Below are 27467 nucleotides of genomic sequence, written 5' to 3'. Positions count from 1 at the left end.
CGCCTATTTGTACAATTTTATCTTAATAAAATCCCTTAACCACAGTGCTAGCCATATGCCTAACTAAGACCAAGAAGTACGTTTTGTTGTAATACATTTTTACTATATTGCCAATTGTTACTTTGTGGCTATAGTAACTAGCTAGTGGAAAGTGCTTTACAGCGATACGGTTACCCTATCACATATTCTATGCGGTAACGTTAGTGGTTTCCTTGCAGAATCCTGATATTTGTGAGTGATCATGGCTGCTACTACTTCAGCCGCGGTTACAGAATCTCCTGGGCTAGAGACTCAACGCAAAGAAATCGAGTCTCTGCTTCAGGAACATGAACTCCGTGCAGGGGATACTTGGTGAGACTCTTGCCGCCCTCTGCTCTGAGCTGACACCCACACTGAGTGATATAGCTAGCTACCACAACAACAACAAATGACAGCGATGAGTCCTTGACTGTATTTGCCGTTGCTTACATTACATATCATAATCAGTATAATATACCATTATCTTTAGATAAGGACAATTTTTATTGGCAAATTCAATGAAAGAACATTGGTTGGAGTGTTGTCATTCCTCTTGCCTAGGATCTCAGCGCTGGTGTTTGGCGAATGACGTTTGATCACTGCGTTAGCATTTTAGGGAGAGTATTCTGTGGAAAAGCTTACATTTTGATATTAATATGACGATTAACATCACGTCCCAGTTGGGGAACATCTTGTCAAAGTGTTGGCTTTAACAAGCAAGATAACATTAACTAACGTTAGCTACACTGACAGCATGCTAGCCCGCCAGCGTTCGCTAGCTACAGGACAGGAACAGCAAGCTAGTAACTTGCAATCTTTTCGGTTTAGCTTGACATTTTTGGTATCCAGTTTTTTTTCTTAAGTGTGTATCTATTGTGTGTTCTATTATTTTTGACAAAGTGAGCGCCATCTAAGTTAGCTAGCTAACTGCATAGCTAACGTTAGCTCGATAAACCAAATTAGCTAGCTAGCTGGCTGCTACTTTCGTTTTTACCAGTAAAGTTTCGTTTTGTCAGTTAGGACATTATATCGTATCTACCATTGTGGTTATACAGTTCAGGATATCAGTTGAAGTGGGAATGAATGAAATTCCATTTATGTACAGTTTTGTCCTAACAAACTCAATTAAAAAGGAAACTAGACATTTGGCTGTAATTTGCCAAAGCCTAGCTGCCCAAATAAAAGATCCATTGCTGCAATTGTGGTTATGCCATTATAGTATTGTATCAGTAAATACCCCAATCGTAGAAAACGTTACTGATCAAATACTAGCCTAGGGAAATGTGATGTTGAGTTCTTGGTTAATGTAGGCAAGCAAAATATAAGCCTCCCCAATGGAGTTGTTCTTAACCAACACATGCAGGTACCTGGTGGAGAGGCGATGGTATGAGCAGTGGAAGGAGTATGTGGTGACAGGAGACCAGAACTCCTCATCTTTCCCTGGACAGATCGACAACACAGAGCTGTTTGAGGGTAAGTGTCACATCACATCCTGTAACAGAAGACCCATTATTCAATGTTTGGTTCATTTACTTCTACCCCACATATGTTGTGTCAACATGAAAAGTCTGAGCTGTCTAATGATGATTATGATAACCACAGAACTGGATTCCTACCATCTGAAGGAGCGTCTGGTGGAGAATGAGGACTTTGTGTTGATCCCTGCCGAAGCTTGGCGCAATCTGCTGGCCTGGTATGGCATGGTAGATGATCAGCCTGCCCTGGAGCGGAAGGTAAAACAGAGTAGTCACAGAGATGCAGATAACTTGCATACCCTGTGGTCATATCACATAGACTGATTGCCTGACAACTAGGGTTAGGAATTGCCATGGACCTTAAGATACGATATCACAATACTTGGGTGCAGATACGATATGTATTGCCATTCTCACAGTACCAGTCAAAAGTTTGGACACACCTACTGAATCAAGTGTTTTTCTTTATTTCTACTACATTGTAAAATAAGAGTGAAGACAAACTGTGAAATAGCACATATGGAATCATGTAGTAACCAAAAAAGTGTTCAACAAATCAAAATATTTGAGATTCTTCAAAGTTGCACACTCTTGCCATTCTCTCAACCAGCTTTGTGAGGTAGTCACCTGAAATACATTTCAATTAACAGGTAATAAGAAGACTTGCTTTGGGCCAAGAAACACGAGCAATGGACATTAGACCAGTGGAAATCTGTGTTTTTGGTCTGATGAGTCCAAATTTGAGATTGTTGGTTCCAACCGACATTTCTTTGTGAAACGCGTCGGTGAACTGATGATCTCCGTATATGTGGTTCCCACTGTGAAGCATGGAGGTGTGATGGTGTGGTGCTTTGCTGGTGACACTGTCAGTGATTTAGAATTCAAGGCACACTTAACCAGTATGGCTACCACAGCATTCTGCAGCGATATCCCATCTGGTCTTTGCTTAGTGGCACTATCATTTGTTTTTCAACAGGGCAATGACCCAACACACCTCCAGGCTGTGTAAGGCCTATTTAACCAAGAAGGAGAGTGATGGAGTACTGCATCAGATGACCTGGCCTCCACAATCACCCAACCTCAACCCAATTGAGATGGTTTGGGATGCGTTGGACAGCAGAGTGAAGGAAAAGCAGCCAAGAAGTGCTCAGCATATGTGGGAACACCTTCAAGATTGTTGGAAAAGCATTCCAGGTGAAGCTGGTTGAGAGAATGCCAAGAGTGTGCAAAGCTTTCATCAAGGCAAAGGGTGGCTACTTTGAAGAACCTCAAATATACAATATATTTTCATTTGTTGAACACTTTTGGTTACTACATGATTCCATATGTGTTATTTCATAGTTTTGATGTCTTCACTATTATTCTACAATGTAGAAAATAGTAAAAGTAAAGAAAAACCCTTGAATGAGTAGGTGTGTCCAAACTTTTGACTGGTACGGTATATGTTTTGCAATTCAATACTATGATTTTATTGTGATTCCATCGTCAGAACATATTGCTCACCGTCCGTTTTGGTCAGATTGGAATAAAAGTGATGAAAACAAATTGACTCCCTATTTAGGAAAAAAAAAATGAAAACAAGCTATGAAGGAAATAGTTTTGGTGCAGGTATAGCCAACTAGCACAAATATAATGTTGGGAACCTTTTTAGATTTTGTTCCCCCCCCAACGTTATTAAAATTATGCACGCGCATCAATGTGGCAGAAGGCTGTGCGTTGTTATGATTCAGAACGGTCAGATAGCAAGCAACAATGACAAGAAGCTTCCATATGGGGAATCGTAGGTGGCTTGTTTCAGCTAGTTGTGTCTTGTTTTCACTTAGTTCATGCTAATACGGCTAAAATTCTTTAGCTAGCTAACCAACAACTGTAATGATGTATTTGAGACAAGTGCTTATTGTGAAAATGCATTTGTTGTCAAAAATCCTTTGGAGTTGCGCTGAAGTTGGTCACACATCCAATTGTTTTTTAAACAACCTATCATGCACTGACTACATCCACATCTGTCTACAAACTACTATGTGAACGTGGACCTGACTAGTGTAGTTGCATGTCCTACAGACCCTCATTCAATGGACAATGTTGTGTCTATGAAAAGACACATCTGCCATTGAAGTGTTTCATTTGTATTTGGCAGTTAATTGAATGTGATTGCTTCGTCTATTTCAGGTGGTGGATCTACCCAGCACAGTCAAGGTTGAGGTCTATCCTGTGGAAATCTTCCTGTGTCTCCATAGCAACATGGAAAATGTTGTGACCGCACAGTTCAGCCGTGCAGATCACATCCGTAAGTAGAAAAACATCGAAAAGGTGCAATAGTAGCTATGATGGGTTGGTGTGCAAACTATGTATGTGTGTGTGTTAATGTTTTCCCCTTCAGATACGATTCAGAAGGTGATGATGAAGCAGTTTGAGGTGGTCGAGGGAGCAGAGACCCGGCTGTGGATGAAGAGCTCAGACACTTGCTGTGAGAGGCTGCGGAACGTTCACGTCAATGTCCTCGACTCCTGCCTCATCTCTGGCATGGTATGTCTGCTCTCTCTCTCTGACCCTCATCCCACCCTACCCCATACCTACCTGCTTGCATCCCTCTGCTGCTTCCTGAGATACAGTGATAGTGTGTTTTAAATGGCAGCTGTGTTGTAACATGTCCTGTCTGCATTGCAGACGGTGATCATGGAGATGAGGAATGCAGATGGTACCTGGCCCAGCTCCAGACCGCAGATCATGTGGGGGTTCCTTCTTTTTATTTATCATCAGTGTGTAGAGAATGTACTATCTACCAAAATTAGTGTTGCTAATGTAGTGTAATGTTTGTGGTAAACGTGATTCCCATATGTATGACTACAAAGGAGAGAGTACTGTAAATTACCTTTTGTGTTATTGTGGTGTTCGGTAGGTGATTTTATATTTTCTCCTTCCATGTCTTATAGTAGGAACTCTGTGGAGGAGCAGGAATCATACCGAGGCCAGCCAGGAGTCTGTGGCCTCACCAACCTAGGAAACACATGTTTCATGAACTCTGCCCTGCAGGTACAGTGCTGTGAGAAAGTATTTGCCCCCTTTCTAATTTTCTCTACTTTTGCATATTTTTGATATTGAATGTTATCAGATCTTCAACCAAAACCTAATAATAGATTTTTGTATTATTATTTATTTATTTAACCTTTATTTAACTAGGCAAGTCAGTTAAGAACAAATTCTTATTTACAATGACGGCCTACCCCGGCCAAACCCGGACGATGCTGGGCCAATTGTGTGCGCCCTATGGGACTCCCAATCACGGCCGGATGTGATACAGCCTGGATTTGAACCAGGGACTGTAGTGACGCCTCTGCACTGAGACGCAATGCCTTAGAAAGGGAGTAAAGGGAACCTGAGTGAACAAGTAACACAACAATTACATACTTATTTTATTTATTTCATAAACAAAGTTATGCAACACCCAATGCCCCTGGGTGAAAATGTAATTGCCTCCTTACACTCAATAATTGGTTGTACCACCTTTCGCTGCAATGAATCCAATCACTCTTCCTGTAGTTGTTTATCAGTCTCTCGGGTCGCTGTGGAGGAATTTTGGCCCACACATCCATGGAGAAAAAATATAAACGCAACATATAAAGTGTTGGTTCTTGAGCTGAAATAATAGATCACAGAAATGTTCCATATGCACAAACTTTCTTTCAATTTGTGCACAAATTTGTTTATATCGCTATGGGCATATTCACTTTGCAAAAATAATGAATCCACCTGACAGGTGTGGCATATCAAGAAGCTGATGAAACAGCATGATCATTACACAGGAACAACTTGAGCCGGGGACAATAAAAGTCCACTCTAAAATGTGCAGTTTTGTCACACAACACAAAGCCACAGGTGTCTCAAGTTTTGGGGGGGCCTGCAATTGGCATGCTGACTGCAGGAATGTCAGGGATCTGGACTAGTATGGACTATCATTCATGAGTACTGTATGTTTCTCTCCCTGCTTTGTACAGTGTCTCAGTAACACCCCTCCACTGACTGAGTACTTCCTGCGGAGTGCCTATCTGGAAGAGCTCAACTTCACCAACCCTCTGGGCATGAAGGGGGAGATAGCAGAGGCCTACGCTGATGTTACCAAACAGATGTGGTCTGAGAGGCACTATTCTGTAGTTCCCCGGCTCTTCAAGGTAGTTATCTGTGTGAAGTGTGAAACTCTGTCCGCAATTTTATAATGGATTAAAGAGGCTTGTCAGTCAGTCATGCTTAAGTATTGACCATGCGTACCTTGAGATAACCTTATGTTTTATTTTTATTACCAGACCAAGGTTGGCCACTTTGCCTCTCAGTTTCTTGGCTACCAGCAGCATGACTCTCAGGAGCTGCTCTCCTTCCTGCTGGATGGGCTTCATGAGGATCTCAACCGGGTCAAGAACAAGGAGTACATTGAGCTGAGGGATGCCGACGGTAGGCCTGACCAGGTAACAACCTGTAGTAGAAAGAGTATGGGGAGAAGAATTGTAAAATACCACCATTGCTCTCCAAGCTGAAGTAAACCTAATGTACATTTGCATTGCATTTTTCCTCACACTCACCCTTTGACAACTTTCAGGAAGTGGCAGAGGAAGCGTGGCATAACCACCGGCGACGTAACAACTCTGTGATTGTTGACACCTTCCATGGGCTGTTCAAGTCCACCCTGGTTTGCCCCGAGTGCCGCAAAGTGTCGGTCACCTTTGACCCCTTCTGCTACCTCAGCGTGCCTCTGCCTTTTAGCAAGGACCGGGTGATGGAGGTCTTCTTCGTTTCTCTGGACCCTGTGGCCAAACCTGTTCAGGTACAAGATTAATCTTCCTATAGTTGGCCCTACATCATGCTTTTTATAGGTAATCATCTGTATTGATTTATTTGTATTCTTTCCCACTAGCATCGCTTGGTTGTACCCAAAGCTGGAAAAGTGTTTGACCTGTGCTCCGCTCTCTCGGAAATGACCAACGTCTCCGTCAATCAAGTGAGACAACTTTTTAAAGCCTCTGTGGTAGAGCATGCTGTGGAAAAGCTATTGTCATTCATCACATGAAATATTGAGGTGATACTGACCTGTTTCTCTCTCATTTCAGATGGTTGTGGCTGATGTGTTCAACCACCGCTTCTATAAGATCTACCATGCTGATGAGTCTCTAAGCTGCATCCTGGACCGGGATGACATATTTGTGTATGTAAAACCAGCTTTTACCTCCACACCAAAAACATACTTTTTGGGTATTTTCCTGTTTGCTTGTTAGCACCAGCATCTCTCCTGACCCCTGTCTGTGTGTTGCCCTGGCAGGTATGAGCTGAGCAGTCGCTCTGTGGAGGAGGAGGGGGATGAGGTGGTGCTGGCTCTGTACCTGAGGGAGCGTTCTCAGTACAGGGACTCCGGCTCAGGGAGTAGCAGCTGCGGGACGTCCCTGTTCGGACACCCACTGCTCATGGCTGTGCCTCGAGTCCAGTGCAGCCGCAACGCCCTCTATCACCTCTTCCTGCAGCGGCTAGCGTGAGTTACTGACACAGGCCAAACATCAGCTAAAATATATATATATTTTTTATTGGAATTTAATTGCGATGGCTAGTTGAAAAGATGCTGTACTGTGCTTTGTCTGAGAGGGAGGCCTTTCTCTCACAAGAGGGCGGTTCAAATTGCAGGGGACATTCTAGGAATTACTGTTTACGGTTTTTCTCTGCTGCTGTACGCTATGGGCACAGATAGAACAAGGAGCTCGTTATAAAAATAGTAAGTCTCCGGTCTAAAAAAATAAATAACGTCATTCATTCTTCAAAACATTTTTCTATCACCTACACTTGATGCTAGTTAGCTAGCTATGGTAACGTTTGCAAAGCTAGGTAGGTAGATATTATAGCTAAAAGCTTAGCTTGCTGCAAAAAAGCTTGCTAAGATAATGTATACAAAATCAAATAAATATTATTTCAAAACATTAACACAACGTTTAGCTCGTTTGAGTTTGTTGCTGCCAAAGCAGCAGCTGCTCTTCCTGCGGGTCCAGCAAAATTAAGGCAGTTTATACAATTTTTAATAATTACAATACATTCACAGATTTCACAACACACTGTGTGCCCTCAGGCCCCTACTCCACCACTACCACATATCTACAGTACTAAATCCATGTGTATGTTATCATGTGTGTGTGTGTGTGCGCGTGCGTGTCGGTGCCGATCTTTGTGTTGCTTCACAGTCCCCGCTGTTCCATAAGGTGTTTCTTAACTTCTTACGGGTAGGTGGGACGGTAGCGTCCCACCTGGCCAACATCCGGTGAAATTGCAGAGCGCGAAATAAAAAAAATACCAAATTCAAATATTTAACATTCTTGAAAATATGTTATACATCAAAATAAAGCTTAACTTCTTGTTAATCCAGCCGCTGTGTCAGATTTCAAAAAGGCTTTACGGCGAAAGCAAAGCATGTGATTATTTAAGGACAGCGCCCCGCATACAAACACATGAAAATCATATTTCAACCAGGCAGGTGCGCCACAAATGTCAGAAATAGCGATATAATTCATGCCTTACCTTTGAACATCTTCTTCTGTTGGCACTCCAAAATGTCCCAGAAACATCAAAAATGATCCTTTTGTTTCAATAATGTCCTTATTTATGTCCCAAAAATGTCAATTTATTTGGTGCGTTTGATTTAGAAATACACCGGTTTCAACTCGCCCAACATGCCTACAAAGTATCTAAGTTACCTGTAAACTTGGTCCAAACATTTTAAACAACGTTCCTAATCCAACCTCAGGTACCCTAAAACGTAAATAATCGATAAAATGTAAGACGGAATAAACTGTTTCCAATACCGGATAAAAACAACGTGAAGTGCGCTCCAGTTAACGAGCATCAAAACAGAGTCCCCCTGGTGTGACCCTTACAATGAATATCACTTCTTCATTTCTCAAAAGAAAAACATCAAACAATTTCTAAAGACTGTTGACATCTAGTGGAAGCCATAGGAACTGCAACCAGGAACCAAATGGAAAATCCTATGACCTAAAAAAAAAAATCCTGGATGGTTTGTCCTCGGGGTTTCGCCTACCATATCAGTTCTGTTATACTCACAGACAATATTTTAACAGATTTAGAAACTTTAGACATCCACCAATTATATGCATATCCTAGCTTCTGGGCCCGAGTAACAGGCAGTTTACTTTGGGCACTCTTTTCATCCAGAGGTGAAAATACTGCCCCCTACCCAAGAGAGGTTAATCTGAGAGGTTAATATTTCTATGGTGTTGAATGATGAGCTGTAGTCAATGAATAGCATTTTTACATAGGTATTCCTCTTGTCCAGATGGGATAGGGCAGTGTGATGGTGATTGGATCGTCTGTGGACCTATTGGAGCGGTACGCAAATTGAAGTGTGTCTAGGGTGACAAGTAAGGTGGAGATGATATGATCCTTGACTAGTCTCTCAAAACACTTCATGATGATAGAATTGAGTGCTACGGAGCGATAGTCATTTAGTTCAGTTACCTTTGCCTTCTTGGGTACAGGAAGAGATTAAATATTTCCGTAAACACACCAGACAGCTGTCTGCGTGTGTGCTGAGGACGCGGCTAGGGATGCCGTCTAGCCTTGCAAGGGTTAACACGTTTAAATGTCTTACTCATGTCGGCCACAGAGAAGGAGAGCCCACAGTCCTTTGGCCCTGGCCTCGTCGGTGGCACTGTATTATCCTCAAAGCTGGCAAAGTGAAGGAAGGTGTTTAGTTTGTCTGGAAGCAAGACGGTGTCGGTGACGTGGCTGGTTTTCTTTTTGTAGTCTGTGATTGTCTGTAGACCCTGCCACATACGTCTCATGTCTGAGTCGTTGAATTGTGACTTGTATTCAGGCAGTTTGTGCAATGTCATCTTGAAAACAGTGGTTTGATTCTAGCTCTGAGAAAAATGTATTATAAAGTAGTTGTGGGGTCTGTCAGACTTCAGTGCAGATGTTGACATTATTGATCATAGTCTGCTGCTGGAAAAACATACAGTGGCAAGAAAGTATGTGAACCCTTTGAAATGACCTGGATTTCTGCATAAATTGGTCATAAAATTTGATCTGATCTTCACCTAAGTCCACAATAGACAGTCTGCTTAAACTAATAAAACAAGTATACATGTTCATGTCTTTATTGAACACACCGTGTAAACATTCACAGTACAGGGTGGAAAAAGTATGTTAACCCTTGGATTTAATAACTGGTTGACCCTCCTTTGGCAGCAATAACCTCAACCAAATGTTTTCTGTAGTTGCAGATCAAACCTGCACAACGGTCAGGAGGAATTTTGGACCATTCCTCTTTACAAAACTGTTTCAGTTCAGCAATATTCTTGGGATGTCTGGTGTGAACTGCTCTCTTGAGGTCATGCCACAGCATCTCAAATCAGGTTGAGGTCAGGACTCTGACTGGGCCACTCCCGAAGGCGTATTTTCTTCTGTTGTTGATTTACTTCTGTGGTTTGGGTCGTTGACCTGTTGCGTCACCCAACTTCTGAGCTTCAATTGGCAGACAGATAGCCTAACATTCTCCTGCAAAATGTCTTGATAAACTTGGGAATTCATTTTTACGTCATTTATAGCAAGCTGTCCAGGCCCTGAGTCAGCAAAGCAGCCCCAAACCATGATGTTCCCTTCACCATACTTTACAGTTGGGATGAGGTTTTGATGTTAGTGTGCTGTGCCTTTATTTCTCCACACATAGGGTTGTGTGTTCCTTCCAAACAACTAAACTGTAGTTTCATCTGTCCACAGAATATTTTGCCAGTAGCGCTGTGGAACATCCAGATGCACTTTTGCAAAGTTCAGATGTGTAGCAATGTTTTTTTGGACAGCAGTGGCTTCTTCCGTGGTGTCCTCCTATGAACACCATTCTTGTTTAGTGTTTTACGTATCGTAGACTCGTCAACAGAGATGTTAGCATGTTCCAGAGATTTCTGTAAGTCTTTAGCTGACACTCTAGGATTCTTCTTAGGTTCTAATTCTGAGTAAAACACTCAATGGACATTATGAAAGCTTAACCAAGTTTATTCTGCCCAAAGGGTCAATATAGCTGCATTCAGACAAAACGTTTCCACCACCACAAGTATATATACTAGAGGTCGACCGATTTTATGATTTTTCAACGCCGATACCAATTATTGGAGGGCCAAAAACCCCTCCGCCGATTATTTTTTTTTAATAATGACAATTACAACAATACTGAATGAACACTTATTTTAACTTAATATAATACATCAATAAAATCAATTTAGCCTCAAATAAATAATGAAACATGTTCAATTTGGTTTAAATAATGCAAAAACAAAGTGTTGGAGAAGTAAAAGTCCAGTATGTGCCATGTAAGAAAGCTAACGTTTAAGTTCCTTGCTCAGAACATGAGAACATATGAAAGCTGGTGGTTCCTTTTAACATGAGTGTTCAATATTCCCAGGTAAGAAGTTTTAGGTTGTAGTTATTATAGGAATTATAGGACTATTTCTCTCTATACGATTTGTATTTCATATACCTTTTGACTATTGGATGTTCTTATAGGCACTTTAGTAATGCCAGTGTAACAGTATAGCTTCTGTCCCTCTCCTCGCTCCTACCTGGGCTCGAACCAGGAACACATCGACAACAGCCACCCTCGAAGCAGCATTACCCATGTAGAGCAAGGGGAAACAACTACTCCAAGTCTCAGAGCGAGTGACGTTTGAAACGCTATTAGCGCGCACCCGGCTAACTAGCTAGCCATTTCACATCGGTTACACCAGCCTAATCTTGGGAGTTGACAGGCTTGAAGTCATAAACAGCGCAATGCATTGCGAAGGGCTGCTGGCAAAATGCACGAAAGTGCTAATTTGAATGAATGCTTACGAGCCTGCTGCTGCCTACCATCACTCAGTCAGACTGCTCTATCAAATCAGACTTAATTATAACATAATAACACACAGAAATACGAGCCTTAGGTCATTAATATGGTCGAATCCGGAAACTATCATCTCGAAAACAAAACGTTATTCCTGTTACATTGCACAACCTTCAATGTTATGTCATAATTAAGTAAAATTCTGGCAAATTAGTTCGCATCGAGCCAGGCGGCCAAACTGTTGCATATACCCTGACTGCGTGCAATAAACGCAAAATGACACAATTTCACCTGGTTAATATTGCCTGCTAACCTGGATTTCTTCTAGCTAAATATGCAGGTTTAAAAATATATACTTCTGTGTATTGATTTTAAGAAAGGCATTGATGTTTATGGTTAGGTGCAACGATTGTGCTTTTTTCGCAAATGCGCTTTTGTTAAATCATCCCCCGTTTGGCGAAGTTGGCTGTCTTTGTTAGGAAGAAATAATCTTCACACAGTTCGCAACGAGCCAGGCGGCCCAAACTGCTGCATATACCCTGACTCTGTTTGCAAGAGAAGTGACACATTTTCCCTAGTTAAAAGAAATTCATGTTAGCAGGCAATATTAACTAAATATGCAGGTTTAAAAAGATATACTTGTGTATTGATTTTAAGAAAGGCATTGATGTTTATGGTTGGAGCAACGTGTACCTAAGCGATTATATGCAACGCAGGACAGGCTAGATAAACTAGTAATATCATCAACCATGTGTAGTTAACCTGTTTGGGGTAGGGGGCAGTATTGAGAATTTTGGAAAAAATATGTTCCCATTTTTAACTGCCTCCTACACCAACTCAGAAGCTAGAATATGCATATTATTGTTCAGGTTTGGATAGAAAACACTCTGAATTTTCTAAAACTGTTTGAATGGTGTCTGTGAGTATAACAGAACTCCTATGGCAGGCAAAAACCTGACAAGGTTTCAAGCAGGAAGTACCCTGTCTGACAAGGAGTCGTGCGTCTTGCATCTTTTTATTGAAAAGTAAGGATCTTAGCTGTAACGTGACAATTCCCAGGGCTCCAATAGGCTCTCAGAGCCCGCGAAATAACTGAAGGTTTACGAGGGAGCCTCAGGTTGAAACAGATTATCGCCTTTTGTAAGTGGATGCTCCGAGGACCTTTGAATGATGCGCGTGCATGAGTCGCTTCTGAGGAGAAATTTTATTCGGCTGTTTAGGCTCAATGCATACTCCCGGTCGGAATATTATCACTAATCTACGAGTTGAATGGCATAAAAATTGGTTTTAAACAGCGGTTGACATGCTTCGAAGTACGGTAATGGAATAGTTAGACATTTTTGACACGCCAATGCGCCATGCGCGAGACCGGGAAGAAGCATTCTAGAACTCACGAACAAAACGTCGCTGTTTGGATATAACGATGGATTATTTGGGACCAAACCTACATTTGTTATTGAAGTAGAAGTCCTGGCAGTGTATTCTGATGAAGAACAAGCAAGGTAAGAACATTTTTCTTATAGGAAATGTGATTTTGGTGGATGCTGACCTGGGTGGGTATCTAAATAGCTAGCCCTGTAATGCAGGGCTATGTACTTAGATTATTGCAAAATGTGCTTCATCCGAAAAGCTATTTTAAAATCGGACATATCGAGTGCATAGAGGAGTAATGTATCTATAATTCTTAAAATAATTGTTATGCTTTTTGTGAACGTTTATCGTGAGTAATTTAGCAAACTGTTAGTAAATTCAACGGAAGTTTGCCGGGGGTTATGCGTTTTCTGAACGTCACATGCTAATGCAAAAAGCTGTTTTTTGATATAAATATGAACTTGATTGAACAGACATGCATGTATTGTATAACACAATGTCCTAGGTGTGTCATCTGACGAAGATCATCAAAGGTTAGTGCTGTATTTAGCTGTGGTTTGGGTTTTTGTGACATTATATGCTAGCTTGAAAAATGGCTGTCTGATTTTTTCTGGCTGGGCACTCTGCTGACATAATCTAATGTTTTGCTTTCGTTGTAAAGCCTTTTTGAAATCGGACAGTGGGGTTAGATTAACGAGATTCTTGTCTTTAAATAGCTGTAAAATAGTCATATGTTTGAGAAATTGAAGTAATAGTATTTCTAACGATTCAAAAATCGCGCCACTGGAATTTCAGTAGCTGTTACGTAGGTGGGACGAAATCGTCCCACATACCCGAGAGAGGTTAACTAGTGGTTATGATTGATTGATTGTTTTTTATAAGATAGGTTTAATGCTAGCTAGCAACTTACCTTGGCTTCTTACTGCATTCGCGTAACAGGCAGGCTCCTCGTGGAGTGCAATGTAAAGCAGGTGGTTAGAGCGTTGGACTAGTTAACTGTAAGGTTGCAAGATTGAATCCCTGAGCTGACAAGGTAAAAATCTGTCGTTCTGCCCCTGAACAAGGCAGTTAACCCACCGTTCCTAGGCCGTCATTGAAAATAAGAATGTGTTCTTAACTGACTTGCCTAGTTAAATAAAGGTCTAAAAAAAATAAAATCGGCCAAATCGGCGTCCAAAAATATCGATTTCCGATTGTTATGAAAACTTGAAATCGGCCCTAATTAATCGGCCATTAAGATTAATTGGTTGACCTCTAATATATACTCCAATTTAGGCATTCCTCCTTCTCTCCAATCCTGACATCTATTATGGTTCGACAGGAATAGGGTAATAAACCATATTTTCTCCCTTACCCTAGAGAGGTTATGTGGGACGAAATAAATAAATAATTAGATTATGTCAGCAGAGTACCCAGCCAGAAATAATCAGACACCCATTTTTCAAGCTAGCATATAATGTCACATAAACCCAAACCACAGCTTAATGCAGCACTAACCTTTGATGATCTTCATCAGATGACACTCCTAGGACATTATGTTATACAATACATGCATGTTTTGTTCAAGTTCATATTTATATAAAAAAACCAGCTTTTTACATTAGCATGTGACGTTCAGAACTAGCATACCCACCGCAAACTTCCGGTGAATTTACTAAATTACTCACGATAAACGTTCACAAAAAACATAACAATTATTTTAAGAATTATAGATATAGAACTCCTTTATGCAATCGCTATGTCCGATTTTAAAATAGCTTTTCGGCAAAAGCACATTTTGCAATATTCTGAGTAGATAGCCCAGCCATCACGGGCTAGCTATTTTGACACCCACCAAGTTTGGCCCTCACCAAACTCCGATTTACTATCAGAAAAATTTGATTACCTTTGCTGTTCTTCGTCAGAATGCACTCCCAGGACTTCTACTTAAATAACAAATGTTGGTTTGGTTCAAAATAATCCATAGTTATGTTCAAATATCCTCTGTTTTGTTCGTGCGTTCAAGACACTATCCGAAGGGTGACGCGCCCAATGCGTTTCGTGACAAAAATGTCTAAATATTCCATTACCGTACTTCGAAGCATGTCAACCGCTGTTTAAAATAAATTTTTATGCGATTTTTCTCGTAAAAAAGCGATAATATTCCGACCGGGAAACCCTGTTTTCGTTCAAAGACGAAAAAATCAAAACATGGTGTCGCCTCGTGCATGCGCCCCAGTCTCATTGTTCTCTGATCGACCACTATCCAAATGCGCTACTGTTTTTCAGCCAGGGCCTGCAAAGACATCATTCACCATTTTGCCGCCTTCTGAGAGCCTATGGGAGCCGTAGGAAGTGTCACGTTACAGCAGAGATCCTCAGTTTTCAATAAAGAGAGTGTAGAAGCCCAAGAAATGGTCAGAGAGGGCACTTCCTGTAAGGAATCTTCTCAGGTTTTTGCCTGCCATATGAGTTCTGTTATACTCACAGACACCATTCAAACAGTTTTAGAAACTTTAGGGTGTTTTCTATCCAAAGCCAATAATTATATGCATATTCTAGTTTCTGGGCAGTAGTAATAACCAGATTAAATCGGGTACGTTTTTTTTATCCGGCCGTGCAAATACTGCCCCCTACCCTAGAGAGGTTAAGGGGATCTGACTTGACCTCAAATCCTCATTTGCCTAACCCACAGATGTCCATCTGTATCCCATATAGCAGTCCTGTGACTTCCTCCCGTACACCCAATACATTCCAAAGCATTGCCTGATGGTTCACATCAGGCAATGCTTCTTTTGAATAGCAAACTAAAATGTGAGTTTTTTTATCGGGCAAGACAGCTCTAACCAACATCTCTAAACTTGTCTCATTGATTGGACTCCAGGTTAGCTGACTCCAATTAGCTTTTGGAAGTCATTAGCCTAGTTTTGTCGCACCTGGACTACTGTTCAGTCTTGTGGTCAGGTGCCACAAAAAAGGACTTAGGAAAATTGCAATTGGCTCAGAACAGGGCAGCATGGCTGGCCCTTGGATGTACACAGACAGCTAATACGACCCAGGGTCGTTACAATAATATGCATGTCAATGTCTCCTGGCACAAAATGGAGGAGATATTGACTTTACAACTTGTATTTATGAGCGGTATTGACAGGTTAAATGCACCGAGCTGTCTGTCTAAACTACTGGCACACAGCTCGGACACCCATGCATACCCCACAAGACATGCCACAAAAGGTCTCTTCATAGTCCCCAAGTCCAGAACAGACTATGGGAGGCTCACAGTACTACATAGAGCAGGGATGCAAACTAGTCACCTTTCTGCGAAATTTGCCGTTTTGAATAAATAAGTGACCTATGTGATTTGTGTAGATCCGATGAGAAAAGTTTGGGTGGGGGGGTTGGATGACTACTGGCTGTATGCAAACGAGTAATGCGCGCTTGCAGCAATACTGTCTGTATCCAAGGCTCAGCCAATCGTTCACATAACAGAATGCAGCACGCGAATGAAGAGACAACCAATTTACTAGTTACTGCCAGTGTTGCCAACTTAGTGACTGTCGCTATATTTAGCGAGTATTCAGACCCCTCTAGCGACACATTTTCAAAAAAGCGACTAGCGACAAATCTAGCTACTTTTTCTGGTGTTATTGGAGACTTTGAGACTCTGACGTGAAAGCACGCATCGTTCTTACTCTTCTCAACGAGCAGCGGGTGCTGCAGTGGACCCCGTCCCAAAGCACTCGCATGCAGCCCAGTCCTCACGCAGCAGTCCCTCCCAGCTGCAGTCAAAGCAGGAGATGTTCACCCTTCCGTATCCAGACTGCAAATGAATCGTGTATGATCCCGCCCTGGTTTACATAAAAACTTTTTTTTTTTACCTGAATTAGGGCCAGATTAGTTACCATAATTTTCTCACATTGCCATTGACAGTTTTTTCTATTGTCTCTTTTTGGTCCATTTAGATTGTATACAAATTTTTTTTTTTTTAAATGCATGTTTTAATGTGACTTGTTGTAGGCTCCTAAGTGGACCATAAGGTTAAAAAATCAAACCAAATTTAAAAAAAAATGTAAATAAAAAAATAAGTAACTCCGCCAGAGTGTCTCTTTTGGGTCACTTTTGCCGGTCCCAAGCCCGGATAAAGGAGGAGGGTTGGAATTGTGATATAAAAAAAACAAGAATCGACAGAAGAAAGTTCATTTGTAGTTCTAAACATATTTAGGGTGTTTTTTACTCACTTTTTGTCTCTTCCACGACGTTATTCCTCTCTCCAACAGCGTCCATCACAATTACATGCAAAATAGGTGATGACGTCATTTAGGGACTTCTAGGACAGCCAATAGCTACTTTCCTTACTGAGGAGTTGGCAACACTGGATACTGCATCAGGGCGCGTTCTGGAAAGACAGCGGGAGAGTGGAAAGGCAGATTGTCAGTTTATTTACAGCAGTGCGTCCCCTGAATGATAACGAAGAGGTAGGTGAGAAGCCTGACCACGGAGACGGGGGAAAAGGTGATGAAGCATACTTTATGAGCTGTAACCGAAAAACAATCGCTATTTGGAAAGTTTGAGGTGAGGGAGAAAGTGTGGTGTTCCAAGTATTGTTAGCGTTGTTAAGTAACATTATCTTGCTAGCTGGTTCGAATTATCTGTTAGCTAGCCAGGGAAATGATGAGCATTAGCTCATTAAAGTCAGACAGCTAACGTTACAACATCCGATGAACTAACGTTAGTATCCTAACTAATTCGTTACGACTCCTTGCCATTCCTCAAGTTATAACGCTTTAGTTGCTTACTGGACATTGGACCCTGGCAATCTGTGTGAAACTAGCTAACAAACTAATGTTTTCCCTCTACAGTAAACAAGTGTAGCTGGAGCTGGGCCTGGCTTAAGCTGGATGCCACCATAGAGGTGAAAGGAACACCACACACGTTCCCTCTTCTTCAATACAGTGGATAAAAAGGGGTATTCCAGGTGTACTCTGCCTGAAAGAGATCAATTATGTCAACAAAAGGTATCATGCTCTGCTGGCACATTATAGAGCAGATGTATGTCCACAGGCAGAAAGTGTACAATGTAATAATGTGCAGTGTCGCCCAAAAATATTGCTTTTGTTGTGTTGAACTTGACAGTAACACTTGTGAGTGAGGGTGGATTATTACATGTTTTTACTCAGTGAACATTATTTTTGCACACATGTAGCCTTGTGCACTTGATCAATGTCTACTATAGAGGCCACTATAATAGAGCAAAAATAGAATGCCTGTTTGGTTCATTCTATTTCTACTTTAAGATTTTTCCCCCCCGCAGTGCAGTATTTAGATGTGTGTGGTGACAGGCGTTCTATTATAAAGGCTGTCATGGCTAACTGCAATATTAGTGTATTGTTCTTTCTCATTTGCAGTAAAGTCTCGGCAACAAATAACATTGGATTGCTTTCTTCACATTTTATTGCTGTGAGTTAGGTTCACATTAACCACTTTTTATTTTACACACAGAGACTGATCATGTAGATCATATTCTTTGTTTAATTAGTTAACCTGCATTTCTCCCTAGCAGGGATTTTGTTTGCATGTTTCAGGGCAAAAAAAAAGTGTCACCTTTTTGGGCCACCAGTTTGCATCCCTGATAGAGCCATGACTACATGGAACTCCATTCCACATCAAGCAACTGATGCAAGCAATAAAATTTGATTTTTAAAAAGATTGAAAAAATAAAATAAAAACCGTATGGAACAGCGGGGACTGTAGGCACAGACACATGCATACACACAATAACATACGCACTATACATACACATGGATTTAGTACTGTAGATATGTGGTAGTAGTGGAGTGTGTTGTGAATGTATTGTAATGTTTTTAAACATGTATAAACTGCCTTGGCAGCAGCTAATGGGGATCCATAATAAATACAATACCAATACAATACGCCATAGACCAGAGATAGGATTTTCCCCAAAGCAGATGTCCTGCCCCGAAAATGAAAGGCCAATTGTGTGGTCATGTTTTCACAGACGGTATGTCCGACCACCAGATCCCTCAGAGGAGGGTGAAGATGACGAGGAACTTTACAAGATCCAGACCAATGGTGTCAGCGATGGTAATCTGATCTCATTTAGAAAGTTGTTAATACACTGGGCAGAATTGGTTTATACAAACTATGGGTTTTACATATTGTCTCCACTTTAGAATGTTGTCTGTCTCCACAGATGATGGTGAGGATAATGGTATGAGGCCAGGACCCTTTAAGAGAGATGACTGTTGTGATGGTGGCCAATGGGATGGCCAAGCAGACGGCCCTGCTGTGACCCAAACCCAGGAGTCTGGAAAACAGGTTCAGGCTGAGGGGACCAGTAGTGAAGTCAGGGCAGGGTGCAGCACAGAGGACAGTGCCTCTGCATCCTGCAGTGCTGAAGCCAGTGCTGGAGTTCCAACAAACAGCCAGCAGGGTGCAGGCCTTCAGCAGCAGCAGCCATGTGAGACTGAGGTAGAGGAGGAGAAGGGTGAGTGCCTCCCGCAGACCAACGAGAGGAAGGGCTACCAAGCCAGATGCAGAAAGCTGCTCTTCTCCATCCAAGCGGTCAACTCCAATGGCACTACAGAGAGAGGCATGGGAGAGGACGGCAGTGCCTTCTCTTTTAGCTGTGAGTCTGACTACACATCACATTCACACTGCCAACTGCTTTCACTGTTGTAGCTAGGCTTATATGCTCTTCGTATGTTTTAGAGCCAATAGCTGTATGTGACACAGATGGTTAGCATCCACATGTGAGTATTTTATTTAATATTAGTGTTCCTTTCACAGCTCAACCATATGTGGCCATTGACTGGGATCCTGACATGAAGAAGAAATGCTACAACGAGAATGAGGCAGAGGTATGTGTGAATCACGCTTTACATTAATAAAGTTTATGTAAAGTATTTAAGTTTGAAAGTGTGTGGGCCAGCAGCGTGAACATAGCCTGGTTGCTGGTCATTTAGCAAACTCCAGACATCTTTCCATCCACAGAAGTATGTAAAACACCAAAGCATGGAGGTCCCTCATCAGCAGACCACAGTGCAGCTGCAGGAGTGCATAGAGCTCTTCACCACTGTGGAAATCCTGGAGGAAGAAAACCCCTGGTACTGCTGTCTCACACCTGTCATTTCATTATATGTATCTAACAAGAATTATGCTGAATATAGTTAATGGTCCAATGCAGCTGTTTTTATCTCAATATCAAATCCTTTCTGGGTAACAATTAAGTACCTACACTGTGGGGGAAAAGTATTTGATCCCCTGCTGATTTTGTACGTTTGCCCACTGACAAAGAAATGATCCGTCTATAATTTTAATGGTAGGTTTATTTGAACAGTGAGAGACAGAATAACAGAAATCCAGAAAAACACATGTCAAATGTTATAAAATGATTAGCATTTTAATGAGGGAAATACGTATTTGACCCCTCTGCAAAACATGACTTAGTACTTGGTGGCAAAACCCTTGTTGGCATCAGAGGTCAGAAGTTTCTTGTAGTTGGCCACCAGGTTTGCACACATCTCAGGAGGGATTTTGTCCCACTCCTCTTTGCAGATCTTCTCCAAGTCATTAAGGTTTCGAGGCTGACGTTTGGCATCTCGAACCTTCAGCTCCCTCCACAGATTTTCTGTGGGATTAAGGTCTGGAGACTGGCTAGGCCACTCCAGGACCTTAGTGTGGCTTCTTCTTGAGCCACTCCTTTGTTGCCTTGGCAATGTGTTTTGGGTCATTGTCATGCTGGAATGCACATCCACGACACATTTTCAATGCCCTGGCTGAGGGAAGGAGGTTCTCACCCAAGATTTGACAGTACATGGCCCCGTCCATCATTTTTTGATGCGGTGAAGTTGTCCTGTCCCCTTAGCAGAAAAACACCCCCAAAGCATAATGTTTCCACCCCCAAAGCATAATGTTTCCACCCCCATGTTTGACAGTGAGGATGTTGTTCTTGGGGTCATAGGCAGCATTCCTCCTCCTCCAAACACGGCGAGTTGAGTTGATGCCAAAGAGCTCCATTTTGGTCTCCTCTGACCACAACACTTTCACCCAGTTGTCCTCTGAATCATTCAGATGTTCATTGGCAAACTTCAGACGGGCATGTGTATGTGCTTTCTTGAGCAGGGGACCTTGCGGGCGCTGCAGGATTTCAGTCCTTCACGGCGTAGTGTGTTACCAATTGTTTTCTTGGTGACTATGGTCCCAGCTGCCTTGAGATCATTGACAAGATCCTCCCGTGTAGTTCTGGGCTGATTCCTCACCGTTCTCATGATCATTGCAACTCCATGAGGTGAGATCTTGCATGGAGCCCCAGGCCGAGGGAGATTGACATTTCTTTTGCGTTTCTTGGTGATGGTCTTGTAGCCCATTCCAGCCTTGTGTAGGTCTACAATCTTGTCTCTGACATCCTTGGAGTGCTTTTTTGTCTTGGCCATGGTGGAGAGTTTGGAATCTGATTGATTGATTGCTTCTGTGGACAGGTGTCTTTTATACAGGTAACAAGCTGAGATTAGGAGCACTCCCTTTAAGAGTGTGCTCCTAATCTCAGCTCGTTACCTGTATAAAAGACACCTGGGAGCCAGAAATCTTTCTGATTGAGAGGGGGTCAAATACTTTTTTCCCTCATTAAAATGCAAATCAATTTATAACATTTTTGACATGTGTTTTTCTGGATTTTTTTGTTATTCTGTCTCTCACTGTTCAAATAAACCTACCATTAAAATTAGACTGATCATTTCTTTGTCAGTGGGCAAACGTACAAAATCGGCAGGGGATCAAATACTTTTTTTCCTCACTAACTGTTTATTTTTGACCCTTTGAATTGAAAACAAAAATTGGCAAAGAGCAATTTAAGAATTTAACTAGGACTGTCTGGGAGTGTTCTGAGAAGGGAGGGGAAAACTGAAAACTAGCTGTTATTGTCAGAGCTTTGGAACTCTTATTGGTCTATTAACTATACTTAACATAAATATAAATACAACCTGCAACAATTTCAAAGATTTTATTGAGTTAGTTCATATAAGGAAATCAGTCAATTTAAGTAAATTCATTAGGCCCTAATCTATGGATTACACATGACTGGAAGTACAGATATGCATCTGGTCATAGATACAGTTGAAGTCGGAAGTTTACATACACCTTAGCCAAATACATTTAAACTCAGTTTGTCACAATTCCTGACCTTTAATCCTATTAAAAATTCCCTGTCATAGATCAGTTAGGATCACCACTTTATTTTATGAATGTGAAATGTCAGAATAATAGTAGAGAATGATTTACTAAAGCTTTAATTTTTTTCATCACATTCCCAGTGGGTCAGAAGTTTACATACACTCAATTAGTATTTGGTAGCATTGCCTTTAAATTGTTTAACTTGGTTCAAACGTTTCGAGTAGCCTTCCATAAGCTTCACACAATAAGTTGGGTGAATTTTGGCTCATTCCTCCTGACAGAGCTGGTGTAACTGAGTCAGGTTTCTAGGCCTCCTTGCTCGCACACGCTTTTTCAGTTCTGCCCACAAATTTTCTATGGGATTGAGGTCAGGGCTTTGTGATGGCCACTCCAATACCTTGACTTTGTTGTCCTTAAGCGATTTTTGCCACAACTTTGGAAGTATGCTTGTCATTGTCCATTTGGAAGACCCATTTGCGACCAAGCTTTAACTTCCTGACTGATGTCTTGAGATGTTGCTTCAATATATCCACGTAATTTTCCTACCTCATGATGCCATCTATTTTGTGAAGTGCACCAGTCACTCCTGCAGCAAAGCACCTCCACAACATGATGCTGCCACCCCCGTGCTTCACGGTTGGGATAGTGTTCTTTGGCTTGCAAGCATCCCTCTTTTTCCTCCAAACATAATGATGGTCATTATGACCAAACAGTTCTATTTTTGTTTCATCGGACCAGAAGACATTTCTCAAAGAAAGTACGGTCTTTGTCCCCATGTGTAGTTGCAAACCGTAGTCTGGCTTTTTTATGGCGGTTTTGGAGCAGTGGCTTCTTCCTTGCTGAGCAGCCTTTCAGGTTATATCGATATAGGACTCGTTTTACTGTGGATATAGATACTTTTGTACCGGTTTCCTTCAGTATCTTCACAGGTCCTTTGCTGTTGTTCTGGGATTGATTTGCACTTTTCGACCACCAAAGTCCGTTCATCTCTAGGAGACAGAACGCGTCTCCTTCCTGAGCGGTATGATGGCTGCGTGGTCCCATGGTGTTTATACTTGCGTACTATTGTTTGTACAGATGAACGTGGTACCTTCAGGCTTTTGGAAATTGCTCCCAAGGATGAACCAGACTTTTGGAGGTCTACAATTGTTTTGAGTTCTTGGCTGAGTTCTTTTGATTTTCCCATGATGTCAAGCAAAGAGGCACTGAATTTGAAGGTAGGCCTTGAAATACGTCCACAGGTACACCTCCAATTGACTCAAATGATGTCAATTAGCCTATCGGAAGCTTCTAAAGCCATGACATCATTTTCTGTAATTTTCCAAGCTGTTTAAAGGCACAATCAACTTAGTGTATGTGAACTTCTGACCCACTGGAATTGTGAAACAATCTGTCTGTAAACAATTCTTGGAAAAATGACGTGTCATGCACAAAGTCGATGTCCTAACCGACTTGCCAAAATTATAGTTTGTTACAAGACATTTGTGGAGTGGTTGAAAAATGAGTTTTAATGACTCCAACATAAGTGTATGTAAACTTCCGACTTCATCTGTACCTTAAAACAAAAGGTAGGGGCATGGATCAGAAAACCAGTCAGTATCTGGTGTGACGACCACTTGCGTCATACAGCGAGACACATCTCCTTCGCATAGAGTTGATCAGACTATTGATTGTAGCTTGTGGAATGTTGTCCCACTCTTGAATGGCTGTGGGAAATTGCTAGATATTGGTGGGACCTGGAACACGCTGTCGTACACGTCGGTCCCGAGCATCCCAAACATGTTCAATGGGTGACATCTCTGGTGAGTATGCAGGTCATGGAAGAACTGGGACATTTTCAGCTTCCAAGAATTGAGTACAGCTCCTTGCGACATGGGGCTGTGCATTATCATGCTGAAACATGAGGTATTGGCGACTGATGAATTGGCATGACAATGGGCTCCAGGATCTCGTCACAGTATCTCTGTGCGTTCAAATTGCCATCTATAGTTGTTCGTTGTCCGTAGTTTATTCCTGCCCATACCATAATCCCACCGCCACTATTTTAGAGAAATAAGCTTTTTGTGTGTATGGAACATTCCTGGCATCTTTTATTTAAGCTCATGAAATATAGGATAAACACTTTACATGTTGCGTTTATATTTTTGTTAAGTGTAATTTACTGCCTGGTGACATCACCTGGCAGGCCAAAACTTCATCCTACCAAAACAGGCTGAAATGTCAGGTGGTCTCTTCAAACAGTTCATACACTAAAACTGCATTATAATTTTCACAATTTCACAGTATTATTCCAACCTCAGTGTGGAAATGTATATAAATCACAGGAAGGTAATGTTTTTCACTGCGCTGGGCCTTTAAACTTCTCTAGGGTATGTGGGACAGTAGCATCCCACCTCGCCAACAGCCAGTGAAATAGCAGAGCGCCAAATTCAAAACAACAAATCTCATCATTCAAATTTCTCACACATACAAGTATTATACACCATTTTAACGATAATCTTCTCATTAATCCAACCACACTGTCCGATTTCAAAAAGGCTTTACGGCGAAAGCATATCATTAGATTATGTTAGGACAGCACCTAGACAAGAAAAACCACACAGCCATTTTAAAATACTCCAAACCAGAAGGTGGCAGTAGTGTTGTTTGGCAATGCATATCCTTGCGTATTGCTTATGGTCTTTTTTGTTTTGTTTGAAAGTCCTTGTTGACACTAGCCAGATGGCCACAGCTAGATAACTACCTAGCAAGATGACGAAGACACAATTTATTTCACTCTCTGTAATTCCATATTGCCAGTGCCTGTCCATAGCCAAATGTTGAGCTTGCTAGCATATTCACTAGCTAGCACAACATAGTGCAGTGTCCTTAGCTAGCTAGCTAACTCATGGAAACTAGGTAATCCATTGTGATTTAATTATGTCAATACTAGCTACAGTGGTTAGCTAGCTTTGGGGAAGTACATAGTGTTGTGTGCATTTGCGTCTGTGCACTTAGCTAGCTACCATCCCATACCCTACATTGCATATGAAGTGTGACTGGCTCATCCGTGGATGTACGGAAAAATGCCCTCTTACAAAAAAAAAAATTCCTTTCTAACATGTGGGTTTTTGCTCTCTGATTGGCTCAAAATCATGTTGTTGGCCACTGACAAGCGTTGCGATGCTGCTGAGAATCAATAGGTTGGTTGCTACCAGGTCGGCATGCAGCAGGTACTGCTTTTGTTCTGGCAAGAGAAGGAACGGTGATAAGTACCTATCGGCAGTGAGATCTCGGTGTGTTTCATGCGTTATGTTAAGTAGCTGGGATTTGTTTGCAATTGTCTTCTGTGTTGCATATGTTTGCTGCAGGTACTGCCCAATATGTAAGAAACACCAACTGGCTACTAAGAAACTGGACCTGTGGTCACTGCCTGAGGTTCTCATCATCCACCTGAAACGCTTCTCCTACACCAAGTACTCCAGGGAGAAGTTAGATATCATCGTTGACTTTCCTCTCAGGTTGGTTATATCATGTCTGTCTCTTTTACTGTAATATAATACATTCTGTACATATTTACATTTTTAAGTGGGAAGGATGCCAGTGTGACTATTACTCTTCCACACCTCCACTCAATCCACTACAGAGTTATTAGTGCGCTTTTTCACAGGTCTTCATCCAACCCGTTTCTCTTTATTGCAGACACCTCGACTTCTCAGGTTGTCTGCTGAGGAAGACCGGTACAAACGGAGAGCCACCCAGCCGATATGATCTGATAGCAGTTTCCAACCACTACGGCGGACTCCGAGATGGACATTGTGAGATTTTGATTTTGTATGTCATACTTTGTCATATGCCTTCATTTTGTTCAACACATTTTTCTGCTCTCTCGACAGACACCAGCTATGCCCGGAACAAAGACAATGGACAATGGTATTACTTCGATGACAACAAGGTGACGTATGCAAGGGAGGAACAAATTGTGGTAAGTTTAGCTACTGAAAAGTTTAGAATTCCTTCTTTGAAAAATGTTTCTTGCAATGTCGTCATGATCTCCCCTCCCTTGCCTCTACCCTTCCAGACTAATGCTGCCTACCTCCTGTTCTACCACCGACAAGACAAGATTCGTCAGCCCACTTTACTCCCCCCCTCGGACAGCTCCTCCTCTCCCGCCCAGCCTGCAAATGATGTCACCTCCCACAAACATGATGGGATGGAGAGAGCCACTTCCTGTGTCAACATGGAAACAGACTGAAGCAGATTTTTTTATTTTTTTTATTTTTTTCTGAATGGATGGGGCTTTGATTTTATATTTTTAAATTATTTTCTATTCAAAAAAAACTTGAACCTTCTGCCTCTCCTCTGCATTGAACAAGGTGTGAGAAGCGGAGGCTAGATTCTCAGGCTGGTGCAGAAGTGTGAGGAATGCAATTTATGCTTCTACATTTTTTTTATGATCTAGTAAATCTGGGGAGACCAATGTAATAGAAGAATGTTGAATGATGATTTTGTGTATTGCTTAATCACAGACTAAGGTATGTAGTGTCTGTCTATGCTGATGCCAAATGGACCCCTTAGTGATTGGACATAAGCAATTATAATTTAGTTGGTTCAATCAAGACCTATGAATTTTGAATATCTGTGCACCACTATTCATCTCTGCTATGATGCATTGCTGCAAACATTACCTCAAACTTTGATTACTGCTGTTGAGCTCAATTCGAGGAAGATTTCCTTGAGGCTCTTTGAATAGAATTGAATACATTTTGCTCTAGAAGGTAAATCGCAACATCTGAGGTTAACGACACGGATAACTAATTCAGTTTACTCCTGATTTAAAAATGAGATTACATTCCCCTGTTACTCAATGTTCTTTATATCAGGGACTGCATTAACAGAAAGATAAATATTGCAATGTCATTTATATACACTACATGGCCAAAAGTATGCTCGTCAAACAACGTATTCCAAAATCATGGACATTAATATGATTTTGGTGACCCCTTTGCTGTTATAACAGCATCCACTCTTCTGGAAAGGTGTTCCCCTAGATGTTGAATCATTGCTGTGGGGACTTGCTTCCATTAAGCCACAAGAGCATTATTGAGGATGGGCACTGATGTTATGCGATTAGGCCTGGCTCGCAGTCGGCATTGCAATTCATCAAAGGTATTCGACGGGGTTGAGGTCAGGGCTCTGTGCAGGCCAGTCTAGTTCTTCCACACCGATCTCGACCAACCATTTCTGTATAGACCTTGCTTTGTGCACGGGGGCATTATCATGCTGAAGCAGGAAAGGGCCTTCCCCAAACTGTTGTCACAGAGTTGGGAGCACAGAATCGTCTAGGATGTTGCTGTAGCATTAAGATTTCCCTTCACTGGAACTAAGGGGCCTAGCCCGAACAATGAAAAACAGTCCCAGACCATTATTCCTCCTCCACCAAACTTTACAGTTGGCACTATGCATTTGGCCAGGTAGCGTTCTCCTGGCATCCGCCAAACCCAGATTTGTCCGTCGGACTGCCAGATGGTGAAGCGTGATTCTTTACTCCAGAGAACGTGTTTCCACTAGCCCAGAGTCGTCTACTCCAGCCG

The 27467-nt window shown here is 41.8% G+C and overlaps 1 protein-coding gene across 3 annotated transcripts; it reads left to right on the top strand.

Annotated features, from left to right (window-relative positions):
* LOC115166306 (ubiquitin carboxyl-terminal hydrolase 11) lies at window positions 1-26770 on the top strand. Of its 3 annotated transcripts, XM_029720189.1 has the most exons (22): window positions 9-76; window positions 219-351; window positions 1382-1491; window positions 1621-1751; window positions 3663-3780; window positions 3874-4019; window positions 4161-4222; window positions 4427-4526; window positions 5489-5662; window positions 5795-5953; window positions 6085-6309; window positions 6400-6483; window positions 6593-6687; window positions 6802-7008; window positions 18722-18807; window positions 18917-19351; window positions 19513-19583; window positions 19717-19829; window positions 25245-25394; window positions 25576-25691; window positions 25770-25858; window positions 25955-26770. In XM_029720189.1, exons 2-22 carry the CDS (start codon window positions 242-244, stop codon window positions 26126-26128), a joined length of 2955 nt encoding a protein of 984 aa, XP_029576049.1. In that variant the 5' UTR covers window positions 9-76; window positions 219-241; the 3' UTR covers window positions 26129-26770. The 3 variants fall into 3 exon arrangements, with proteins under 3 accessions (XP_029576050.1, XP_029576048.1, XP_029576049.1); XM_029720190.1 differs by having other exon boundaries at window positions 1-351; window positions 4430-4526; XM_029720188.1 differs by having other exon boundaries at window positions 2-351.
* Window positions 26771-27467: the final 697 nt, after the last annotated feature.

Source organism: Salmo trutta, chromosome 28, assembly GCF_901001165.1.
Source record: "Salmo trutta chromosome 28, fSalTru1.1, whole genome shotgun sequence".
NCBI lineage: Eukaryota > Metazoa > Chordata > Actinopteri > Salmoniformes > Salmonidae > Salmo > Salmo trutta.
This window is presented reverse-complemented; position numbering and strand designations above follow the sequence as displayed.

Bases quoted from the DNA above. Each gene is read 5' to 3' on its own strand.
- LOC115166306 (XM_029720188.1), top strand. From the start codon at position 242: ATGGCTGCTACTACTTCAGCCGCGGTTACAGAATCTCCTGGGCTAGAG. The intron at 4,020-4,160 runs GTATGTCTGCTC...TCTGCATTGCAG, and splicing joins CCTGCCTCATCTCTGGCATG to ACGGTGATCATGGAGATGAG. The intron at 19,830-25,244 runs GTACTGCTGTCT...TGTTTGCTGCAG, and splicing joins CTGGAGGAAGAAAACCCCTG to GTACTGCCCAATATGTAAGA.